This window comes from Peromyscus eremicus, chromosome 23 (genome assembly GCF_949786415.1).
Source record: "Peromyscus eremicus chromosome 23, PerEre_H2_v1, whole genome shotgun sequence".
NCBI classification, from domain to species: domain Eukaryota; kingdom Metazoa; phylum Chordata; class Mammalia; order Rodentia; family Cricetidae; genus Peromyscus; species Peromyscus eremicus.
The window spans coordinates 31,999,392-32,022,870 of record NC_081438.1 but is presented as its reverse complement, the minus strand read 5'-3'; the positions used below and the strand labels follow the sequence as shown (position 1 = coordinate 32,022,870).

The 23,479-nt window shown below is 48.5% G+C and overlaps 1 protein-coding gene and 1 long non-coding RNA gene across 15 annotated transcripts in view; one reads left to right on the top strand and one right to left on the bottom strand.

Moving 5' to 3' along the window:
- The window catches only part of Sun1 (Sad1 and UNC84 domain containing 1), a 47,441-nt gene that overhangs the window by 9,219 nt on the left and 14,743 nt on the right, over positions 1–23,479 (top strand). For 2 of the 14 annotated variants that reach the window (XM_059249620.1, XM_059249619.1), the window contains exons 1-10: positions 3,583–3,743; positions 7,144–7,240; positions 13,434–13,625; positions 15,221–15,405; positions 16,801–16,827; positions 16,931–17,110; positions 19,720–19,917; positions 20,812–20,877; positions 21,171–21,281; positions 23,079–23,177. In XM_059249620.1, coding sequence (XP_059105603.1) covers positions 7,164–7,240; positions 13,434–13,625; positions 15,221–15,405; positions 16,801–16,827; positions 16,931–17,110; positions 19,720–19,917; positions 20,812–20,877; positions 21,171–21,281; positions 23,079–23,177 — 1,135 coding nt within the window. In that variant the 5' untranslated portion in view covers positions 3,583–3,743; positions 7,144–7,163. Of the gene's footprint in view, positions 1–3,582; positions 3,744–7,143; positions 7,241–10,207; positions 10,450–13,433; positions 13,626–15,220; positions 15,406–16,800; positions 16,828–16,930; positions 17,111–19,719; positions 19,918–20,811; positions 20,878–21,170; positions 21,282–23,078; positions 23,178–23,479 lie in introns of those variants that run through there. The other 12 variants (XM_059249626.1, XM_059249625.1, XM_059249632.1 and 9 more) reach the window with 11 other exon arrangements.
- On the bottom strand, positions 456–8,359 carry LOC131898453 (uncharacterized). Its single transcript, XR_009375928.1, has 2 exons — positions 8,101–8,359; positions 456–1,412 (listed from the first exon to the last, which is right to left on the bottom strand). It is a non-coding gene; the product is annotated as an uncharacterized LOC131898453 (long non-coding RNA).

Here is a 23,479-nt window from a genome sequence, read left to right as displayed (position 1 = left end):
CATGTGGGTTCTGGGAATTGAACCAGGGTCCTCTGTAAGAGCAGCCAGTGCTCTTAACCACTGAGCCATCTCTCCAGCACTGCCATCAGTTTTTAAGTTTGCCTATTAGAGAGTTTTTGAGACTAAGTGCTTTGTTATTTTTCACGTAGGGTTTCATCACTGTGGGTGCAGATCAAATCTCTTGTGTGGCCAGTAGCCTCAGGCCCAACCCAGGCAGCTGTCCTCAGCTGTGACCCCCAGCAGGGACCAGAGGAAAGATTGTGCTTGTTTTATTTGAGAACCGCAGTTCTGTTCTGTGTTTTAGGTTTGTGTTGTTTGCATGAAGCTACATTTAATTTATTCCTGAAAATTTCCTGCTGTGTTTTCTGTTTTGCTGTGAAATAAGTACAGGCATTCTAGGTGACAAAGATTTGGTGATGGGGTGGAAGGACTGAGACTCGCTTTGGACCAAAGCATTCAGACAAGAATTTTGTATTTTCATCCTCGGTGTATGTGGGTCTCGTAAGAGGAGAGTGGTGTGGAGCGAGAATCAGTGTGGCTGAAGGATCCTGCAGTGATATGCCTGCTTATGAAACCCCTTCTAGGGCTGGTGGCATGGCTCAGGGGTAGAGCCTTTGCCTGGCATGTGAAGGCCCTGGGTTCTATCCTTGGTATTAGAAAAGAAACACAAACAGTAAACACGTCCTTAGACTGGCACCAGAGCTTGCACTGGACCATTTCCTTCTCTGGCCTGTGTTCTCCTGGGCAGCTTAAGCACAGGGCAAAGGCAGGCCTGGTCTGGATGGCTTGGAAGGCAGAGATTCTCCTGTGTCAGCGTTGTCTGGAGCCTGGCTCTCCACCGTATGTTCTCCGTGGGCCAGTGTGTTAGGCTAGTGCCCTGGAGCTTGCACTCAGCACCAAGTTGACTTCCAGCAAATCCTTTTAGAGGCCAGGACACTTGTGAGGAGCGCGGTATCATGTCAGTGGTGACACAGGTTCAGTTAGCCTGAAAGGCTGGAGGAGTGACAGGACCTCTGGTAGCCAACAGGCTCTTTTCCGGGTTTGCTGGTGCTGTGGAAAACGGTTGCATTTCTTCTTCACTTACGGTTTTGCTGCCCTTCAGCCCATAGGTGCAGATCGTGTCCCATCAGTCAGTCCCACAGACTGAGGCCCCGCAGAGCAGACTCTTCAGGGTGTAGCCAGGAGGCAGACTCTGGTCAGCAGTGAGGGGGCCTTGGTGATAGAACAGTGTGGATATGCTAAGCCTGTTCTTGGACACCACAAGGAGGAGTAGCAGATTACATTTGGCCTGTAGGTGGTGGCATGAGCTTGTGAGGGTCCAGGTGTGGCTGAGCCATCCATGCTGATCAGTGGACTTTTGTCTTTTGTTCAGGGCAGGGTTGAGTTAATCTTTCATCTCTGGGATTGCTGGCCTAGGAGGAAGCAAATCTTTTTTCAAAATTTATTTTTAAACTTCCCCATTCATTTATTGTTTCTTTCTGTGTGTATGAGGGAGACAGACACAGAAGGGAGACCCTCATCTGGTGGTATGCATGTGTGGAGGTCGGAGAATGACTTGGGGAGTCACTTCTCAGTTCTACCATGTGGGGCCCAGGGATTTGAACTCAGCTTATTAGGCTTGGCTCCAAGTGCTTTGACCTGCTGAGCCATTTTACTAGCCCATTCTCTCTCTTTCTCTCTCTCTCTCTCTCTCTCTCTCACTCACTCACACTCACTCACAAGCTGTGAGCTTGAACCATTCTCTTTTTTAACTTAAACACAGCTTATATTCCAACAAAGTAATTGCAGCTAACATTGCAGTGTGTGTCTGTCAGGCTCTATCTTATGTGCAGAATCCATTCTGTCCTCTCTGTTTTGGTTTTATGACATCGTCTTACTCTATCTACATAGCCCAGGCCGGCCTTGAATTCACAATCCTGCCTCAGCACTCCATTGAGTGCAGGTGTGTGCCAAAGAGTAAATTTTTTTCATTTACTTTTATTTTACTTATTTATTTTTTGTGCGTTAGTGTTTTGCCTGTGTGTATGTCTGTGTGAGGGTGTTGGGTCCCCGGAATTGGAGTTACAGACAGTTGTGAGCTGCCATGTGGGTACTGGGAATTGAACCCAGGTCCTCAGAAAGAGCAACCAATGCTCTTAACCACTGAGCCATCTCTCCAGCCCCAAGTAAAATAAAATTTAATGGTAACTGTTGTCCTGTAATTTAGATCTGCAGTGAGCTTGAGAAGGAGTGGGCTGTTCTCCTGTCTGCAAATTTTGTGCAGCACCTCCAGAGCCTTGGACGAATTTGGCCTCTTGTTCTTTGGAGAATATATGTGTGTGCATGCTCATGTATGTGAACCTGGCTGTGCAGTCATGTTTTCTGGGGTGATTGCCTGGATCATTAGTAGACGACAGGACTGGTGAGTTTGGGCCCAGGGCAGGTGGTTAGTGTCCTCACTAAGCAGTATTGGTAAACAGGGAGAATGATGATCTGTACACAGCTTTGTTTGGTAGGCTTTCTCTGGAGAATGTGATCCCAGGGCTTTCTGGATTCAAGAGGCATCAGGTTTGCGGGGGAGCAGGAGGAGGGATGAGAGGGGGATCTGTGATCTGTGGTTGGTATGTAAAATGAATAAAAAAATTTCTTAAAACAAGCATCAGGTTTAATGGGGGAGAGGAGGTGTCAGGGACTGTCAAGCCTGATGTTACAGTTGCTGCTTCCTCCTGCCCCAGACTTGGCTGCCTGGACTCAGCTTGTGTTCACACTGGTATTCTGTGTTCATCAAACACCTTTTCAGAGCCCAGCATCCTCAGCTGCGGGTCTCCTGCTCCCTTCTGTGGACCTTCTAGCCTTGGATGGGAAGCTGCCATGTGGCCCCTGGTTGTCTTTGTTCTTGCAGATTTGTGCTGAGAGCAAGTTAGGTCTCCTTAGATGGTGGCATGGGATGTTCTACTGACTGGGAACTGAGATGAACTATGCAGTGGCCAGGGTGTGCAGTGGATATGTGGGCTCCTCCGTCCTGGAGCTTTCATCTGGCTTCATGGGTGAGAGCATGCTGAGGTATTTCTCCAGATGGAAACACATATGTAGTTCCTTACATGTCCCTGTTCCCCAGCTTTGGGAACCAAGTCTTGGCTGTGTGAGACTTGGTTGTCCCACATAGGTGGTGTGAGTGGAATGACAGGGTGAGTCTCCCTCTACTGTTACCCCCAGTGATCCCTGTCTTCTATCCTCTTTAGGGCTTGCAAGCATTAGCCGTTGGATTTTGACATTGCTTTGCATGTCCTGGGGGTTGAGCCAGGCCAAAAACGCCCCATCCACCAGGGTGTTCAGACTGCCATTGTAGAGAACTTGGTGGCTTTGGGCTCAGGCTTGACCCTGCCAAATAATGCATTTGCCAGAAGACTGGACAGTGGAAAGTCCCTTTCGAGAATGAAGGTGGGAAGTTTGATTTTGATGTTAATAACGGGATGACAAGAAGTAGTTAAACACCTGTCCTGAAGAATGGAAATAGGAGTGGTTACTGATGCTGTCACTCAGCCCAGAATGTTCCGGTCACCTGGTCAGAATCCATTATTACATTCTACCAGGGTGGGGCCCTGTTGTTGGTGGGGGGCTGGGAGGCAGTGTGCGTGAGGCCCCGGAACCAGCCAGGAGGTTGGAGCTAGTGAGGCGTCGTCAAGTTCTGTGCCTTGACATTCTCCTTTGGGTCTGTTCAAGTGCTCTAAACTTACAATGAGGGGGATGGAGCAGCTGAGCAGGTATCAGGCATTATTGGGTTCAGCAGTTAGTGTTGTCTGCAGAAGGTTGTCCACATGTATGTCCCCTCCCCTGCCCGGAGTGTGACTGGCAGGCTGAAGTGTTTTCTCACACTTAGGTGTGCTGTGAGGTTCTTAGATCTGCTGGGTGTGGTAGCAAGTGCCTACTGTCCTAGCTGCTCAGGAAGCTGAGACAGGAAGATTGCTTGAGCCATGAGGTGGAAGACACCATGAGATTTCTTTTCTAGAGAGAGGGAAGGAGGGAGAGAGCGAGAGAGGAGCGAGAGAGGAGCGAGAGAGGAGCGAGAGAGAGCGAGAGAGCGAGAGAGCGAGAGAGCGAGAGAGCGAGAGAGCGAGAGAGAGAGAGAGAGAGAGAGAGAGAGAGAGAGAGAGAGAGAGAGAGAATCAGTGTTGTCGTAGCACACAGTTTCATATCCTAGGCTGGCCTAGAACTCCTGATCCGCCTGCCTGTGTCTCCCAGATGTTGGGGTGATAGGCATGTGTCACCATAGAGATACCATACAGATATGGTAGCCCTTATGAGTGTCTTATTTTTAAAGGAATATTTGGGCTGTTTTAAGGAAAATAGTGTTAGGACTGGAGTGATGGCTCAGTGGGTAAGAACACTTCCTGCTCCTGCAGAGGACCCAGGTTCACTTACCAGCACCCACAGCCATCTGTGACTACAGTTCCAGGGGATACAATACCCTCTTCTGGCTTCTGTGAGGACCAGTCATGCACAGGGTACGCATACATATATGCAGGCAAAGCACTCATACTCATAAAAAAAGTAAATCTTTAAACAGGAAGGAAAATGATGTGATGAAAGTGCTTTAACTTGGCTTATAGCTTTCATTCATATATAATTTTTTTGTTCGGGATATTACTATTTTCCATTTTATTTTCTTCTCTTTTATTTATTTGGTTTTAACTCTATTTTATGAGACAGAATTGTGCTTTGTAGCCCAGCAGGCTTCAAAATGGCAGTGTTCCTCTTGTCTCCACCCCCTGAGTCTGGAGTTACAGACTTGAACCACCATACCTGGCTTTCTTAGTTCTGGTTGATTGGTTGGTTAGTTGGTTTGGCTTGGTTTTGTGTCCCTCTTAAAAAAACAAACAGGCTGGAAAGATGGCTCAGAGGTTAAGAGCATTAGCTGCTCTTCCAGAGGACTAGGGTTCAATTCCCAGCACCCACATGGCAGCTCACAACTGTCTATAACTCCAGTTTCAGGGGACACAACACCCATGGTAAAACACTAATGGAAAATTTAGAACAATCTAAACAAACAAAAAACCACAACACTTTAGGTTTGTTTTGTTTTGTTTTTCCAAGACAGGGTTTCTCTGTGTAGCTCTGAGTGTCCTGGACCTTGCTCTGTAGACCAGGCTGGCTTTGAACTCAGAGATCTGCCTGCCTCTGCCTCCTGAGTGCTGGAATTAAAGGCATACACCACCACTGCCTAGACAGGGTTTTACCTGTAGATCAGGCTGGCCTGGAATTCACAGCACTCCTCCTGCCTCAGAGGGCCAGGGTTGCAGGTATCAGCCACTGCTGCGGTTCCCTAGATTTTTCTTTTCTTTCTTTTTTTTTTTTTGTTCCCCCGGAGCTGAGGACTGAACCCAGGACCTTGCACTTGCTAGGCAAGGCTCTACTACTGAGCTAAATACCATTGAGCTAAATCCTCAACCCCTCCCTAATAATCAATGGGTTATGATTCCCATTACTATGAGGAGTTGTTTCATTTTGTTTTATTTTTCTGGGTGGAGCCTGGGACCTTGCGAATGGTCGGTGTGCGGTCTGAAGCACAGTCCCACTGATCTGCCTCCCACCTTTATGAGGACTTCGAGTACATTGCATTAAATGTGTATGTGCTTGCACACATGTACCTTTAGCCAGAGGAAGATTTGAGTCATTGTAAAGAAGCAAAGATGAGAACCTGAGAAACAGTGAGCTCACCACAGTTTTATGTTTGCCTAAGGGAGGGAAGGTATAAAAGTCTCCAACCTCTGCTTATCCCTCCTGTTCTTTGCTGCTGGGCTTTCTCTCTGGTTTGGTTCTGAGATGCTCGTGCAAACCTCAGCTTTGCAGCAAAGGACGGCGGTGCTGCTCTCTGACTGTGGGATCAAAACTTAGTCATCTTTTTCTCAATGCTAGTCCTTACTCCAGAAGACTGAGGGCATACCACACCTTCAAGAAATGGAAAGTCACAGGCCCTCGTATGGTGGCACACACCTTTAACCCCAGCACTCAGGTAGCAGAGGCAGGGGTATCTTTGTGAGTCTGAGGGCAGTCTGGTCTACACAGTGAGTTCCAGAACTACATAGAGAGACCTCAAAAATTAAAATAAAATAAAAAAAAAACGTTTTAGCCAGATGTGGTGGCTTATACCATTAATCCACTTGGGAGGCAGAGACAGCAGATCTTTGTGAGTTCAAGGCCAGCCTGGTCTACAAAGTGAGTTCCAGGACAGCCAGGGCTCTGTTACACAGAGAAACCTTGTCTCGATGAACAAACAAAACAAAAACAAAAACAAAAAAAGAAGAAAGAAATGGAAAGTCGTATTTCAACATTTCTTTTCTCCCCTCCCCCCACCCCCAGACAGGGTTTCTGTGTATAACAGTCCTGGCTGGCCTGGATCTCACTCTGTAGCCCAGGCTGGCCTGAACTCCCAGAGATCCGTCTGCCTCTGCCTCCCAAGTGCTGGGATTAAAGGCGTGCGCCACCACTGCCCAGCCGTATTTCAACATTTCAAAAAAGGGCTCTGGAGTCACTGTCAGGTTTTCTTGGAAAGTGCCTGGTTAATGTCATTATAAGCTGGCCCAAGATTTCTCTTGCTGGTTTTTATTTCTAGTGACGTTCTCACTTGTAGACTATGCTGGCTTCAAACTCCCTAGTGCTAGGATTATTACCGTGCCTCGCCCGCTTGTTATCTTTTGGTTTTGGTTGTGTGTGTGCGCGTGTGTGTGTGTGTGTGTGTGTGTGTGGGGGTGGGGGTGTTATATAGTGTGTGTGCGCAAGTGTAGAAGTGTGGAGGTCAGAGGATAGCCACAAGTGTTGTTCCTTGTTTTCCACCTTTTTTGAGACAGTGGTTGTGTCTGCCAGGCTGGCTGACTCTTCTGGGAATTCTCCTGTCTTCCCTCCTGTCTCACCATCAGCACACTCGGATTACAGATGCACTTCTGTGTCTGGCGTTATGTGGGTTCTGGAATCCAACCCTGGTGGGTATGCTTGTGTGGCCGGAGTTTCGTTTTTATGTGCACATTTGGAGCTGACACGTGACAGAAGCTTTGACTTGGGACCGAGAAAAACTGTCATGTGTTACAATCAAAGTGGGGCTGCCAGTCCTGTCTCTGGACTCCTACTAACCCTTTAATACCTAGTCCTCTTCTGTTCCCTCTGCAGCATGGTCTGAGGTGGTGAACATGGACTTTTCTCGGCTACATACATACACTCCACCCCAGTGTGTGCCGGAGAACACCGGCTACACCTACGCACTCAGGTGAGTGAGTGAGTGCCCCGTCAGGGTGCAGCACCGCAAGGCCTCAGAGCACACAGCTGTGTGTTGATGTGACAGTCACACGGCGTTGAGCCCTCCACAACCTAGTGGGCGTGGAGGCTGTGAGTGGCTCCTAGAGCTGTGGGCTTCTGAGTCACCTCTTGCAGTGACTCAGGTGTTAGTCACTTAAAGTGACTCACCGTTTCAGGCTCCACCCTGTGGCCATGATTGGGAGCAAGCCTGTGAGTGTGACTAGTGGTTTGTCAGCAGTTTGGGCATCCCCTGAGAGACCCTGGTCTAGGGGCTGCCTTTGGAAGGCCCAGTTCCAGGAGCATGCTCTAGACAGCGTGTTCTTGTTCTTTGGGTCCTTTGAGCCTCAGTAACTGCTTGCTGCTCTGTCCCTTTCCAGTTTGCCAAATGGAAAGGGTGATTGCAGGGGGCCTCACTCTAAGCTCTGGTGTGTGCCGAGGAGAATCAGTTGTACTGCTGGGTTAGGGCATGACTGGCAGGTAGGAAAACTTGGGTACCTGGCAAGATGTAGGAGGCATATGGGATGTATGTGCCGAGTCATTGTCCAGTGGCTTCACCTGTAAGGGTGACGCCACAAGAAAACCTAAAGGAGATCAGGAAATAGCTAAAGAAAATACTGTGTGTGTGTGTGTGTGTGTGTGTGTGTGTGTGTGTGTGTGTGTATACACACATGTTTGTATATATGTGGGCATAGTTGTGTGCAGGAGTATATATGTGGAGGCCAGAGGTAGACAGTGGGTATTTTCCTTGTCATAGTTGTGTGCAGGTGTGTGTATGTGTGTGTGTGTGGAGGCCAGAGGTAAACAGTGGTTATCTTCCTTGTTTGCTCTTACCTTTTACATTGATGCAGACAGTCCACCAGTTTGGCTAGTCTAGTAGCCTCTTTGTCCCTGGGATCTCCGCCTCCTGAGCACTGGGATTATAGACAGGTTTCCATGCCTTTCTCATGCTGCCTTGGCAAGCACTTTTCTTCGAAATCATCTCCCCGGCCTCAAGAAGATGCTTTTGGACAGCAGTGGTCAGTTGTGACGTGTGACGATTCTGCTTTCCATTTCCATCCTCAGTCTAGTTGCACTTGCAAGGGATACTTGCTGGGCTCAGTTTATGTTTTGAGATAGTTGTCCCCATGTAGCCCAGGCTAGCCTCAAACTCCCTATGATGTTTTAGCCTGGAGTCTGTAGTATGTCAGAAGTAAATGCATGGCTATCTCAGGTGACTTCTCTGAGCCTATCTGGGAACATAGAAACAGTTATTCTTAGTGACTTATTTTTAGCCTTTATGACCTATTTTAAGTACAGTGTTACTCCATGTGTCCAGGGAAGCCTGTGCTTGGCTGCGGTGAAGTTTGCAGCCTTTGTTCAGTTAGGCTTGTGGGGCCTGTGGACAGGTGGTATGGAGGAAAGGTGGCAAGGTGGTGACGTGTTAGGTGTGTAGACGGGGGTCCAACAGGATTTTAATCCACAGAGCTGTGCTTAAAGTATATAGGGCTGAGTAGGCCAGACCTGTCCTGGAATACAGAGGTGGGTGAGTGAGAGCCATTAGTGATATTCCCAGCTTTAGTCAGATCATGGGGTAGACAGGATTGACAAGTCAGGAGACTCATGTGACTGGGTCTGAGCCAGTTACCAATGGGTAGTAACTGGGCCCCAAAAAGTAAGTGAGATTGCCATAGGCCACGGACAGCATGGCCCAGACAGGAGAGCAGAGCAGGATTGGAACTGCAGAGCTGGATTGATGGAGATGAAGGGAAGACCCAGTGGGTGACAGTCAGCCTAGGCACAGCCATGGCACAGGGAGCATGTGGGTACAGTTCCAGGCTTCTGGTCCCAGCTTCTCTGAAAACTTGTCATGGTCCTCAGCCAGATGCTCAGTGTGGCAAGAGGCCGAGCAGCTGCACCCTGCTGTCCTCTGGTACACCTGCTAGCCCATTCCAGTGTGGTTCAGCAGCTTTCACGTCTCAATTCTTAGCTATTGCAGTGACTGAGTGTCTAGACACTCATGGGTTTAAGTGAAACGTCTTTCTCTTGGAAAATGCATGCACTGTGAGAACTTGGAGGGAATGGAGAAGTTAGTGTGCTGCTACCAGCTCCATCCTGCAGTGACATTGGCTCCCTCATGCCTAGTTTTGGTGGGATGTAGTGACACAGGCCTTTAACCTCAGCACCCAAGACAGATGGACCTCTGGACCTTTGAGTCCAGCCTGGTCTACATAGAGAATTAAAAAAAGAAAAAAAGTTTCCCAGATCCGTCTCCTTTTGTTTATAGTGAGCTTTTGTGTCAACCCAAACAGGATCCTCACCCTGTGTTTCAATAGCTTCTTTCTTGAGTCTACCCATATTTCCTGTGATGTGGTATTAGGTCTACAAGTTTGAGCACTTACTGTTTGTATATAATACATGTCCAGGTTTCCATATTTGTGTGCCCACGTGTGTGTGTGTGTGTGTGTGTGTGTGTGTGTGTGTGTGTGTGTTCAGGCCAGATATCAACCTCAGGTGTCTCTACCTTGTTTTTTGAGACAGGATCTGAACCTGGGGCTCACTGGTTCAGCGAGGCTGGCAGGGATCTGCCTGTTGTCTCCCCAGTGCTGGAGTTACCATCACAGGCGACCCACACTTGTGTGTGTGTGTGTGTGTGTGTGTGTGTGTGTGTGTGTGTGTGTGTGTAGGGGGGGTGCTAGGGATTGAACTCAAGTCCTTTCACTTGTATTTCAAGCACTTTGCTGGTTTCTCTCTGGAGCTACTGTTTTTGTTTTTTTCTCAGAGAGCATCTCACTAGCCTGGCACTGAAGTCCAGTTACGCATCACCATACTGGCTTTTTTCACTGGCATGGCTCCATGCCCAGTGCTGTGATGAAGTCTTGTGTCATAGTCTAGAGAGACTTGAGGCTCCTCTTGAAGATTTGAAATGGCTTGTGTTGTCCCTTGACCCACCTGTTGTCAGCCCAGTCAGCTGCTCACAAGGGTCATGGCAGCTGTTGATGGCCTTTGCCTCCCTCAGAGAGGAAGCCTCTCCCAGAAGTCCCGAGGCTTGGAGCTGTTTGCTCTGCAAGCAGTCACTGCTTTTCCTCCTCTGGCAGGAGGGAGGCTGCCTACAGGATGAGAGGTGGCTGGAGTGAGCCAGCCTCAGTGTGCCGGGGAGCCAGGAGTCTGCAGCAGGCCAAGTATAGTGGAAAGCCAAGCATGGTGAGACTGAACATTGTCAGTGAGTCACCTGCTTAAAGCCAGGGCCCTCAGGGAGTAGCTGGTCTGGTGGAGTGCAGCATGATAGGGCCAAGTGTGCTTGTTGTTTTCCATTTGGGCCCTGCTGAGAGTCTGGATGCTGTAGTAAGACCTAAGAGAGAATCTAAGGTGTGGAGAGTGGAAGAAGTGACTAAGAAGGAAAGGTCCCTGGAGGTTGGGAGGGACTCAGTACAGGGCAGAGGACATGGCTGCAGGATCCTCCAGGAAGGAAGGGTGTGTGTCAGGCTTCCTTCTTTGAGGAGCCGTGTGTGTGTGTGTGTGTGTGTGTGTGTGTGTGTGTGTGTGTGTGTGTGTCACGCGCAATTGCTATTCAAGAGAGCAGAGGCAGTTGGTTAGAGACTTGCCTGGGCTACAAAGTGAATTCTGGGGTCTGTGGAGATGGCTTAGTTGGTTAATTCATGTGTTATCACCAAGCCCAGTGAACTAACTCCTATCCCTGGACCCAAATGGTAGGAAGAAAGAACTGTCCCTCATAAATTGTCCTCTGACCTGCACATGCAAACCGTGTGTGTGTGTGAAATGTTCATCACATAACCTGAGGCGTCATTTCGTATCCAGACCATAGTAAGCAGTGTGAGTGGGGCAGTTTCTGTTTCTTTTAGCCTGCAGGGGTAGGCCTCACTTCTGGCTAGGCGGTTTTGGCCCTTTGCAGACAGAGTGGCAGCAGACAGCCACAGGGTCAGATGCACCCTGAGCTGTGAGGATCCCTTACCCAGCAGCTAGAGTCTTGAGGGTGTTTGTGGGTGGAAGGATGGGAAGCAGAGATGGTACATAGTTCTATGATATCTTAGTTCTGTTGCTATGAAGAGACACCATGACCAAAGTAACTCTTATAAACAAAAGCATTTAATTGGGGCTTCTTAAAATTTCAGAGGTTGCCTGGCAGTGGTGCGCACACCTTTAATCCCAGCACTCGGGAGGCAGAGGCAGGCAGATCTCTGTGAGTTCGAGGCCAGCATGGTCTACAGAGTGAGATCCAGGAAAGGCACAAAGCTACACAGAGGGGCTGGAGAGATGGCTCAGAGGTTAAGAGCACTAGCTGCTGTTCCAGAGGCCCTGAGTTCAATTCCCAGCAACAACATGGTGGCTCACAACCATCTAGGATGAGATCTGGTGCGCTCTTCTGGCGTGTAGGCATACATGCCAAACACTGAATACATAATAAATAAATAAAGAAAAAAAAAGTTCTTAAAAAAAAAAAAAGCTACACAGAGAAACCCTGTCTCGAAAAAGAAAAAACAAAAAAATAAAAACAAAAAAATTTCAGAGGTTTAGTCCATTATCATCATGTCAGGAGTAAGGCAGCACACATGCAGACATGGCTCTGGAGAAGTAGCTGAGAGTTCTTCATCCTGATCTGAAGGCAGTGGGCAGAGGCACCCCGGGCCTGGTGTGGGCTTTGAAACTGCAAAGCCCATCCCCAGTAACACACTGCCTCCAACAAGGCCACATCTACTCCGACAAAGCTACATCTCCTAATCCTTCTCAAATAGTTCCACTATTTGACTAAGCATTCCAGTATATGAGCCTATAGAGACCTTTTTTTTTTTTTTTGGTTTTTCGAGACAGGGTTTCTCTGTGTAGCTTTGTACCTTTCCTGGAACTCACTTGGTAGCCCAGGCTGGCCTCAAACTCAGAGATCCACCTGGCTCTGCCTCCCGAGAGAGACCATTCTTTTTATTTTGTTTTGTTTTGTTGTTTTTTGAGACAGGATTTCACTCTGTAGCCCAGGCTGTCCTCGAACTCACAGAGATCCTCTTGCCTCTGCCTCCTGAGTGCTGGGATTAAAGGCTGCCCTGCTTTGGAGCCCATTCTTATTCAAACCACCACAGTGCTGGGCCATATCTGTAAATCAATTCTGATGTGCAATGTAATCTTTGTAAACTAAAGCCATAATTGTGTGTAGTACCCTGTCAGATGGAAGCTATCTAATTTTAGGGTTCACTGAAATTGGCCTGGCAAATTTTGTCATTGAGCACCTTGCTGTCAGCTCTTATCTCGTCATGACTTGGCCTTTTTGCTGGTGCACCCTGTCTCAAGCATCTTTGATGTCCTAAAGGCCTTGCCTGCTGAAGCCACTTGTACTGCCTTCTGAGTGGTCTGACCAGTGCCACTACGAGGCTGGCTTGGTGTCCGACCTGTGTGATCTTACTTCACCCGTACCTTGAGGCCACAGAGCCTGTATTAGCAGGGCAGGACGCTGGAAAGCCACTAACTGGCTCCTGGCTGCTGGGGTTGCCTGTGGAGCAGTTCTCCCCAAGGCACCTGTCATTTGTCTACTCTGTGTCTCCTTTCACCAGCTGGCGTCACTCTCTGCCTCTTCTCCCAGGGTGCCTCCTGCTCCCCTGTTGTCACCCTTACCATGTGCAGCTTCTTTTCCAGGGTGACCGGGTTACTTGTGTCTTGATGAAGAGGGGTGCTGCTAATGGGGTGAGCATAGCCTTATCCTCAGGGTACCTGAGAGGGGAACCAGCTGGCTTCTGGCCTGAACAAACTGGGTACCACACAGAATAGCTATTGCACTGATTGACAGTTGTGAAGGAGGCACTGGAAGTGACAGTCTTTGCCATGGCTCAGAAAGATTTTCTGTTCATCTAGCTTCAGTGTATGAAATGTGTGTTCTGCGGCTTTCCATTTTCTTCTCAAGAGCACATTGCTGATCTCACTTCCAGTCCCTGTGGTGTCACTGTCTTAGTGGCCCCATCAGGATTCTAGGAGTCTTGGCCTGCCCTAAATGACTGTTCTCGGACAAAGTTTCAGGCCTATGCTCCTGGGGTCTGCAGGTGAAGGGGGTTGGCGAAGGCCCATGCACAGCTGCTTGATTGACTGATGATGCCTGTCCTTGCAATGCAATGAAGTTATCACACAGGAGTGTTATGGCTCCTGGCCTGGCAACCATTGCTTCCTCCAGCCTTGTCTCTCTCCAGTTCTAGTTATTCTTCGGATGCTCTGGATTTTGAGACTGAGCACAGGTTGGAACCTGTATTTGATTCTCCAAGGATGTCCCGCCGCAGCTTGCGCCTGGTCACAACAGCAGCGTATAGCAGTGGGGACAGCCAGGCTGTTGACTTGCACGTCAGCACCAGCAGGGCCACCCCCTCCAAGGAGAAAGAAACCAGGTGAGCACTATGTGGCTTGTCTTCACAGCTGTCAAACCAAGCTCTTTCCCTGGAATTGTGTGCGCACACATATGTTGACACTCAGATCTGCCCTGTGAGCTGACTGAAATTGTTCTGGAGTGCTCAAAGTATCTGTTGTCTACCCACAGAGTGGAGCTGGTATGCTAACGTGCCTGAGATGGTAATATGGATGAACTTCTTCTCATGGTCACAGGCATAAGCTTTCTCATCCTGGGATGAGCTGAGCTTCAGTGGCCTACCAAATGTGGAGGGTCGGCAGCTGCAGTGCTGCCGATCAGTCATGGCTGACTCAAGCCTGTGTGGACTTGTGTGAGCTATGTACCTGTGTGCATACACTTGGAAGGCCTAGTGGGTTTCGTCTCTCTACCTTCGATGCTCTGTCTTCACTGTAGCCAACAGCCAAAGTTCCCACCATCTGTGCCTTACTGAATAGACACTGAATAGAGAAAGTGATACCTAAAAGTCCTGGCTGTCCCAGAACTCGCTTTGTAGACCAGGATGGCCTCAAACTCACAGAGATCCACCTGCCCCTTGAGCCTTGGGATTAAAGGTGTGTACCACCATGCCTGGCAGAAGTGACATTGTTTAGTTTATTTTGCTCATATAAGAATTGCATTACCCTCAAGGAGGCACGAGATTGCTGGCACATTGTTCACACTCCATGGGGCCCTATGGTAGTGTACCTTGCCCAGAGACCTGCAGGCTGTCGCATAAAATGTCAAAATGTCAGACTATTCAGTTGTGACAGCTGACTCCCAAACACAGTTTTCTGTAGGGCCACCCAGAGGTGCTTAGGTGCCCAGAAGCTTTAGTCCCCCAGACAAGAGAACAGACTGGTGCCTTTCACCACACCAGCTTCCTAGAGGTGGTAGTTTGGTGCTTTGCCTACGTGTACCCACTCACATCACTTTATGCAAGATGCTTACAGGACATTTGGATTTTTGTTGTGTTTGTTTAGAGACAAAGTCTCACTGTAACCGGGGCTGGCTGGAACTCACAGAGATCTGCCTGCCTCTGTCTCCTGGTTGCTGAGATTAAAGGCGTGTGCCACCACATCCAGCTGTCATTTGGTTTTGGGCTCCTTGTGTTGTGTGTGAGAGTACAGGCAGAAGTTCCTTCAAGTTAACCGGTGCCTCTTGCTGTGCTTGGCAACTCTGTGCTAGCTGCAGAAGCAGTAAGGCTGCTGGCGTGGGTGCTCTTACTTATTCAGGAAAGGGAGTGGCATGGTTAGATATATAAGCTGCAGCATTCGTTATAGCTTTTAAGTAATTTTTACTTTCAGGTTATTTCAAGTTTGAGCCAATATTGGATTGTTGGGCCCAGAATAGCCTGAAATTATTTTTGTGTTTACAGTTTTAGAACAAGTTCTTGGACTCCAGCTAAAAAAATTCCTTTTTTTTTTTTTTTTTTTTTTAAGATTAATGGATGTTTAGGTTATAGCAGGCAAGGCATAAGAAAATGGCTTGTTTTAAAATGCTGTATGTGCTCTCAGGCACAAATTTTGTGTTAGTAAAATCTAGTGATTGTATATTTTCTAAGGAAAGTCTAAAAACGCATTTCTTACTTCTTTGTAGGACAGTCAGACAGCGCAGAAGTGCAAGCAAGCCAGCTTTTAGTATCAACCACCTGTCAGGGAAGGGAGTGTCCTCCAGCGCCAGCCATGACAGCTCTTGCAGCCTGCGGAATGCCACGGTGCTTCGGCATCCTGTGCTAGATGAGTCTCTGATTCGCGAGCAGACCAAAGTGGACCACTTCTGGGGTTAGTAACCACACACTCAACATCCTCATCCCCGGCATGGCTGTGTCTGCAGTTGATCTGGGAGGGGGCAGAGGCTGGCCTACAAATGGTTTGCCACCAGTGAGGTTAGGCTCTTTGCAGGCCCCTGGGGGCATGTGGATGCTGCCTTCATCTGCTTCCTCAGTGGCTTAGGTGAGGTGTGATTATTAATTGCTCACTGCAACAGGACTGATTAAATGAACAGGCAGCAACCCTTTAACTACTTTCTTTCTTTTTTTTTTTTTTTTTTCCTTCCGAGACAGGGTTTCTCTGTGTAGCTTTGCGCCTTTCCTGGAACTCGCTTTGGAGACTAGGCTGGCCTCGAACTCACAGAGATCCACCTGCCTCTGCCTCCCGAGTGCTGGGATTAAAGGCATGCGCCACCACTGCCCGGCCCAGCCACTTTCAATATGGGACACTTAAATGTGGTGTAAAATTCCTGGTATGTTCTAGAAAACTCAGAAGCAACTAGACAGTAAAGATATTTTTGAGTCATTAGAAAATGCTTGTTGGCCAGGCGGTGGTGGCGCACACCTTTAATCCCAGCACTCAGGAGGCAGAGCCAGGCGGATCTCTGTGAGTTCAAGGCCAGCCTGGTCTACAGAGTGAGTTCCAGGAAAGGCGCAAAGCTACACAGAGAAGCCCTGTCTCGAAAAAAAAAAAAAAAAAAAAGAAAGAAAGAAAGAAAATGCTTGTTACAGGCTGGGCATGGCTATGTATTCCTATAATCCAAACACCCAGAATGTGGAGACAGGAGAATCAGGAGTTGAAGCCAATCCTAAGCTACATAAGGAGTTCAAGGCCAACCCGAGCTCCATAAAAGACCCCTTCTAAAACAAAGGACTTGCTGTGAAGCAGTCAGTGCTGGAAGGCAAGAGACTGTGCCCCGACTCAGAGACAGGGCCATCTGCACCCTTAAGGTGACCTGTGCCATGTCACCAAGGCTGAGCACCCAGACACAGCTCCTCTGCTAAGAGCCATAGAGCTGCCTGCTGAGTTCAGTGTATGTTCTGGCTGCTCTGCTGAGGGAGTTAGAAGAGCCAGCTTAGTTCTAGAAGTCCTGAGCTCTTGGCTTGGGATGCCTCTGCTTTGCTCAGCCATGGAGCAATCTCAGGCCCAGGGCCATAGATGCTGTAAGTTAAAAGCCTGGAAGTTCCACATAGCTGTCTAGTTCTTCCCTTTTGTCTGTCCTTGTGGGCCAGAATGTTCTGGAATGCAGGGCTCTTCCCATTGCCACCGCCTTTGGGTGACAAGAGGTTCGAGGAATCTTAGAAACAGACCCCAGCAATGCCACAGCATAGCACTGGCCTGTCACCTGGCATAGTTGTGGTGGCATTGGTTGTATTTCACAGTGTAATTTGTGTGTATGTGTTTCAGGTCTTGACGATGATGGCGACCTTAAAGGTAATTACTTTGGTACTTTGTATATTTTTCAAACCAGAAGCCATGGCTGGGTAATCTGCAGATAGTGATTAATAGTTTTTATTTGCCGTTTGAAAAACCTCAGGTGGAAATAAAGCTGCCACTCAGGGAAACGGTGAACTGGCAGCTGAGGTGACAGCCAGCAATGGATACACCTGCCGTGACTGCAGGATGCTCTCGGCGCGCACTGATGCACTCACGGCCCAGTCTGCCACCCATGGGACCACCTCGAGGGTTTACTCCAGAGACAGAACTCTAAAACAGCGTAAGTCTCCTGCCTCCGTAGTTGGTAAAAGGGTCTTCCCAGCTCTTTCTCTTCTTGTAACTCTGACTCTGGGGCAGGGACGTGGCTCATGGTAGAGTGTTGGCCAGCATGCACCTTGGGTTCCATCCCTAGCACAGGCCCTGGTGCCTTGCACTATTTCCCTTACAGAGATGAACTCAGAGTTATTCTTGCAGAGCTAAATAGACCTGAATTAGCTCTGTCCTACTTGTCCCTTCCCAGCCTGTGGTTCTGTGGTTAGTATTTTTATACCTGGAAGTAGTTCAGATTTGGTAAATTTGGACTTGACATGAGCAAAAGAAAGTTCCTACTTCTGTGGCTTCCAGTTTGGGTGCTTCTCTGTGTCACTCCAGTGCAGCCCAGATGCCTGGGTGGCTGTAGCACCAGTTGATGCTGCTGAGAGTGGGGTCTCTGGTGTGATGGTATAAGACAGGCGGCTCTGGGAGGGTAACTTGAGCCTGGCATCTTGGCGATTGGCATCATTGGACATGACATAGATGGTGCCAGCATCCTGACCTTCTTACCTGATGTAGAGGTCATCACAAGTAGCTGAGCAGGCAGGCTGTTTTGGACTGCCCAAACTTCCTCCTGGGCCACATTGAGAGTGGCCACAGACTCTTCTGGCATGATGCTAGGCCTTCCCCACCGTGAGTGCCAGGAAGGCCAGAGCAGCACTAAGAATTCAGTTCTTATTGCTTATGTCCAGTTTCTTCTGTTTGCACAGTCCTTTTCGTGTGTCCAAGGCTTCGTCTGCTGTGGTATTGTCAGCACTTTAACCTGACTGTCACAAAGTAAGAATCATAGAAAGGGACTGGAGAGGTGGCTGGATCAAGTGTCGCTGCTTTTCCTCCTCTTGTCTGTGAGTGTGAGAGCCACAGTGAGCTTGGTGCCTCCCTCTCGCCTTCATTACAGAGCTCCCTGAGCCAGGGCTCATCCCAATGCTCCCAACCACCAGCTTCCTTTACACAGCTGAGCTCCTGATACCTGCTAGCAGGGCAGGGCTGGGACCGTACAGGTACCCCCACTACCACACTGCCCTGGAGTTTTGCTGCACTGTGCCAGTCAGCACCAGGTGGTGCTGGAGTGGGCTTCTTAGCTCAGCCCTCCAGTAGCTTCTGCTTAACAAACCAACACTTGTAACAGAAAGACAACTGCCAGGTGTCTGCAGGTGAAGTGTACCGCCCAGCAGTTCAACAAGGCATGCAGCTGTGCCTGGGTGTCTGTGCTTAGCCATAGCCCAGGCTGTGCAGCTTTAAGAGTTTGTATGCTAATTGAGGTTATCTTGATGCCTGTGCTGTGTGTTGTTTCAGTGTAAACATATCCTTCCAGCTACCTTTGATAAAGGCTGCCCTGCCTTGCTATCCCCTGCAACAGATACGAGTTCCTTCCCTTCTTTTCCTCTTTGGTCCTGGAGATTGAGCCCAAGGCCCTTACACGTGCCAAACACATGGCTCTGCCACCTGCCTCCAACCTTGGAACCCTCCTACTCTTGCCAACTCAACATTTTTCTTTTGCTCACATCTTGCCAGCATGATGAGTGTTTGATTATCTAGGAAACTGACATGCATGCCTCTAGCTAAACCTCTACAGTTCCTCTAGCCTGTGAAGGGCATGTGCACAGGTGGCTGTGGAGCCGCTTGACTGTGGGGCTGACTGCTCAGGTTTGTGATTTTTTAGTACAACATTCCATTGGAAAATAGCCCCTTCACTATCCTCTTGGAAAAAAAAATAAGATTAATAATAAGATTTATTATTATTTTGTGTGTATTATGTGTATGGATGTTTTGCCTGCATATATGTGTGTGCACCGTGTGTTGTGCAGTGCCCTGCAGAGGTCAAAGGAGGTTGAATCCCCTGACACTGGAATTAAGGATGGCCGGCCATAAGCTGCCATATGGGTGCTGGGAACTGTTCTGGATCCTCTAGAAGGGCTCCTCCCACCAACCTGTCTCTCCAGCCCTCTTCTGAAAATGTTAAAGCTCTAGGATTTTCTTTCAAATCCTGCGACCCAGACTTCACTGATTCATGCTGGTCTCCTACTCAAGCTCTGAACATGCTAGGTATTTCTGGGCTTGGGAGTACATGGAAGAAGTGCTTTGTGGTCTATGGGTCTCCAGCACTCCACAGATGTCTATGGAATGGACAGCACCAATGTACCCACTTTACTCCATACTCCATGAGGAAACTTTTCCAAGAACACGAAGACATGGCTTGTAGTTCTTCCCTCCACATGGTAGGCTCACAGAAAAGTTCTTCTGGAGCCCAGCCATGGTGGGAGCCAGGGAGTTTTCAGTGTGTGCCTCCATGGCTCTGCATCCTCACAGGGGGAGACCTGCAGTGCTCACCCACTGTGCCAGAGCCTGAGACCTCACTTATGGAGGGGCCACCACTGTGCGTCTTCTACAGCTCTCACCAGCTCACTGGTGGATGCTCTTCTCAGGTGGTCTCTTCCCAGGTGTCTAGTTTAAAAATGCTTTGCAACTTGGCTTTTAAAAATAATAATAATAATAATAATAACAGTTTGGCCAACTGGTTCATTGGGTGAACAATCCTGTGGGAAGAAATGACGTGTCTTCATGGTTTTCCACTAGGCGGTGTATCCTTTTACCTGGATAGGACTCTATGGCTGGCCAAGTACACCTCCTCATCCTTTGCATCATTCGTAGTTCAACTTTTTCAAGTGGTTTTAATGAAGCTCAGTTTTGAATCAGAAACTTACAAATTGAAAGGCTATGAATCCAGAGCTTATGAATCACAAAGCTATGAGACAAAGAGCCATGGGTCAGAAGGTATTTAAATATTTTTTCTTCTTTCTCCACCGAATCATGCTTTCAAGGTGGAGGAAGCCCTGCTTCTTCTGAGGCTCTTCACTGTGTCTCCTGCGGTCTCCATGCTGCTCTCTCGTGGCTGCTTTCCGGGGGTCTTCTTCCTGTGGGAGCTTGTCAAGTGTTGATGTGTGCAGTTTGGTGCCCTGAAAATTGGTCAGGATTTAGGTTTTAGAAGTTTATTATTATTGTGTGTACAGGTACTCATGGAGATCAGAGGACAGCTTTGTGAAGTTGTTTTTCTCCTTCAGACTCAAGGGCCAAGTGCTTTACCTGCCGAGCCATCTCACTGGCCCAAATTCAATATTTTCAAAGTCAAAAGTTCAGTTTTTTGAAAAGTAGCAGTTGGGGCTGGAGGGCTATCTCAGCAGTTAAGAGCGCTTGTCACTCCTGTGGAGAACCTGAGTTGGGTTCCCAGCACCCACACTGGAGGCTTCTACCCTCTTGTAACTCCAGTACCAGAGGATCTGACACCCTCTTTGGTTTCTGGGTATACTTGCACGAATGTGTGTTTTACCCCCCCCCCCCCCACACACACGTAGTTAAAAATCAATTCAAATAAAAAGTTAATGAACTCAACTTTTGACTTTTGCTTAGTAAGCAAACCAGTTCATTTGCATGCTGTTTAGAATCACACTTCCGAAACCTTGTAGGCAAGCCAGCCTTCACCTGTCATTGCTGATGCACATTAACAATCTGAAGCTTTCCAATCTTCATGTTGCCCATGCAACCTATGTGGTGGGAGCCATCAGCATCTCTGACACTCTGGGGCCTGGTCTCTGGTCACACTGACTTTATAGGGCATCTGGCACTCAAGCTGGCTGTGAACTTTCTCAGCCCCTTCTACATGTGTTGCAGCCCATCTCGGTCACTGTGGGAGGATGACTGCCGGAGAACTTTCCAGAGTGGACGGGGAGTCCCTGTGTGAGTACAGCTTCCTCTTTCAAGGTGGTGCTGGTCTTGGAGGGCCCCAGCCCCATTGTGATACTGGGGCTTCAGCCATACAGAATGAACAGCCCACCATAGCTTATTGCTTCACTGGCCAGCATGGCTAGTCTGCCTGCCAGCAACCCTCAGTACTGGAAATGAATCATCTCCAGACCATGCCTGCTGTGATTTGGGGTGATAGTTTCCTAGGTTCTTGAACATTCTGTGCAGTATTCTAATTGAGGTTTGCGTATTAACCTGTCACTCCACTCCTTGTCACCACACCACAGGTGATGACTGTAAGGGGAAGAAGTACCTTGAGACACACACAGCCACCCACTTGCAACTGCCCCAGCCACACAGGGTGGCAGGGGCCATGGGGCGCCTCTGCACCTACACAGGTTATGCCTTGTACCTTGTTCTGTGTGTTTGTTCTTGTCAAAAGTGCTGCTGTGTTTGTTTGGTTTATTTGTGATGCCTACAAAGCACTATAGAAAGTGACAGGAGAAGAACAGCTGTGGTTTATAATACAGAGAACCAGCTGGGTGTGTTGGTGCACTCTAGGAGCTGAGGCAGGAGGACTGCACTTAAGGCCAGCCTAGGACATTTGGAGAGACCCTGTCTCGGTAGCAGTGGTGAAAAAATGTACACAGACTCCCTTGGAGTGCTTTGTAAACTTAGCATGGGCGTGTTGACACTGGTGTTGGCACGAGCTCTTGCAGCACTGCCCAGGCCCAGGCAGTACCTGCAGAGGGCGTGCTTTCCAGGCCATGCCTGTAACCTTCCACGGACCCTTTGGGGACACCTCTAGGTCAACTGACTTTTGATTTTGTTTGTTTTTTAAGCTGAGCTTCAGAAATAGTTGTCTCAGCTGGAGACAGAGGCAGGAGAATCCTACCACAAGTTTGTGGTCAGCCTGCTATACATAGTGAGTTCCAAGCCAGCCAGAGCGATATAGTGAAATCCTATCTCAAAAGATCCTCCCGACAAACAATTGTCTCGTGAATAAAATAAACACAAAGCAGTATGCCATTTAAAACAATCTTTGGGCTAGAGAGATGGCTCCGTAGTTAAGACCCTGGCTGCTGCTCTTTCAGAGGACTGATTCCTGCATCTAGGTTGTGGCTCACAACTGTCTAGTTCAGGGGATCCAACACTCTATTGTGGTCTTCACAGGTACCAGGCACACATGTGCATAGACAAACATGTAGGCAAAACTGTTATACTCACAAGAGAAACATTTATTTTTAATCGTCTTCAGCCACACTCTCTTGTTATATGCTGTGTTGACCTAACTTAATGGCTATGGGTTTAACGTGTAGATATTATGTTAATGTAAGGGTAAGAGCCAGCAATCACTCTTGAAAAAATGAAGCAAAGTTGATTAAAAAAAAAAAAAGTGTGGTTGCTAACACGCTCAAGAGGCTGAGATAGGATGATCGCTTGAGGCCAGCCTGGCAACATAAAAAGACCTTGTCTCAAAAAATGGGAGCCAGCAAGAGGGAGGGGTAGGTTTTCTGCTCTATGTAAGGAAAGGTTGGGTGACCGTTTGTTTTGTGCTTGTCCAGTGATGCTGTAGAACTTCAGTCATCTTAAAAGACTATCTTCCCACTGTGGATTCTGCAGGCACTACCCACCTACATTTATGAGAACCTTCTAGACCCTCTGATAGGGTGTGGTGAAGAGTTACCCGCCTCTCTGTTAAGAATCTGCGGATAGCTGAGTGTGGTGGCACACACTTTAATCCCAGCACTTGGGAAATTGTGATGTAGAAGCAAGTAGATCCCTTGTGAATTTGAGGCTAGCCTGGTCTACATAATGAGTTCCAGGACAGCCAGGACTACATAATGAGACCCTATCTCAACACCAGCCCCAGCACCCCAAAACCAAACCAAACCAAACCACACCACGGTTAGCCAGGTATGATGGCTCATGCACTTGGGAGGCTAGAAGTTTGTCATCTTTGCCTGTATGGCGAGTTCAAAGCCAGGCTGGGATACAGGCGACCTCGTTTCAAAACAAAGAATGTATGTAAGGGAGTCTGAGGACAGCAAGGTTTCTCAAGGAAACTTGAGTATCCTCCTGGGACACAGGAGGGAGTTTGGGCAAAGTATCCTGACAGCCTTGCTCTCTGTACTGTATGTGCTGACCCTGCAGTCTGTCTGACAGTGCCCTCTGCCCTGTCTTCTCTGCCACAGGTGACCTCTTGGTTCAAGCACTACACAGGACCAGAGCTGCTGGGTGGTCTGTGGCTGAGGCCATGTGGTCGATGCTCTGGCTGGCTGTCACTGCTCCAGGTGGTTATGTGACTCTGTGTTAGTGCTCTCAAAAGTTTGGGGCAGCCATAGACAGTGTACCAGGTTGGAGTTTCGTGTTAGGTTCCCAGTGTGACATGCTTGTCGCTGCTTCAGGTGCATGGCTTCTTGTTTATCACGTGTTGGGTGTGTGGGCCTTAGGTCTCATAATCCACTGAGCTGCATGGACTGGGGCTTCCCTTCGTTTCATCCTGTGTGTTCTCCTGCCCTGCTGACGAGTGTTACAGGGCCTTTGTCCCTCCAGCAAACATGCCTGTGTCTTCCCAGAAGCATCCATGTAGGAG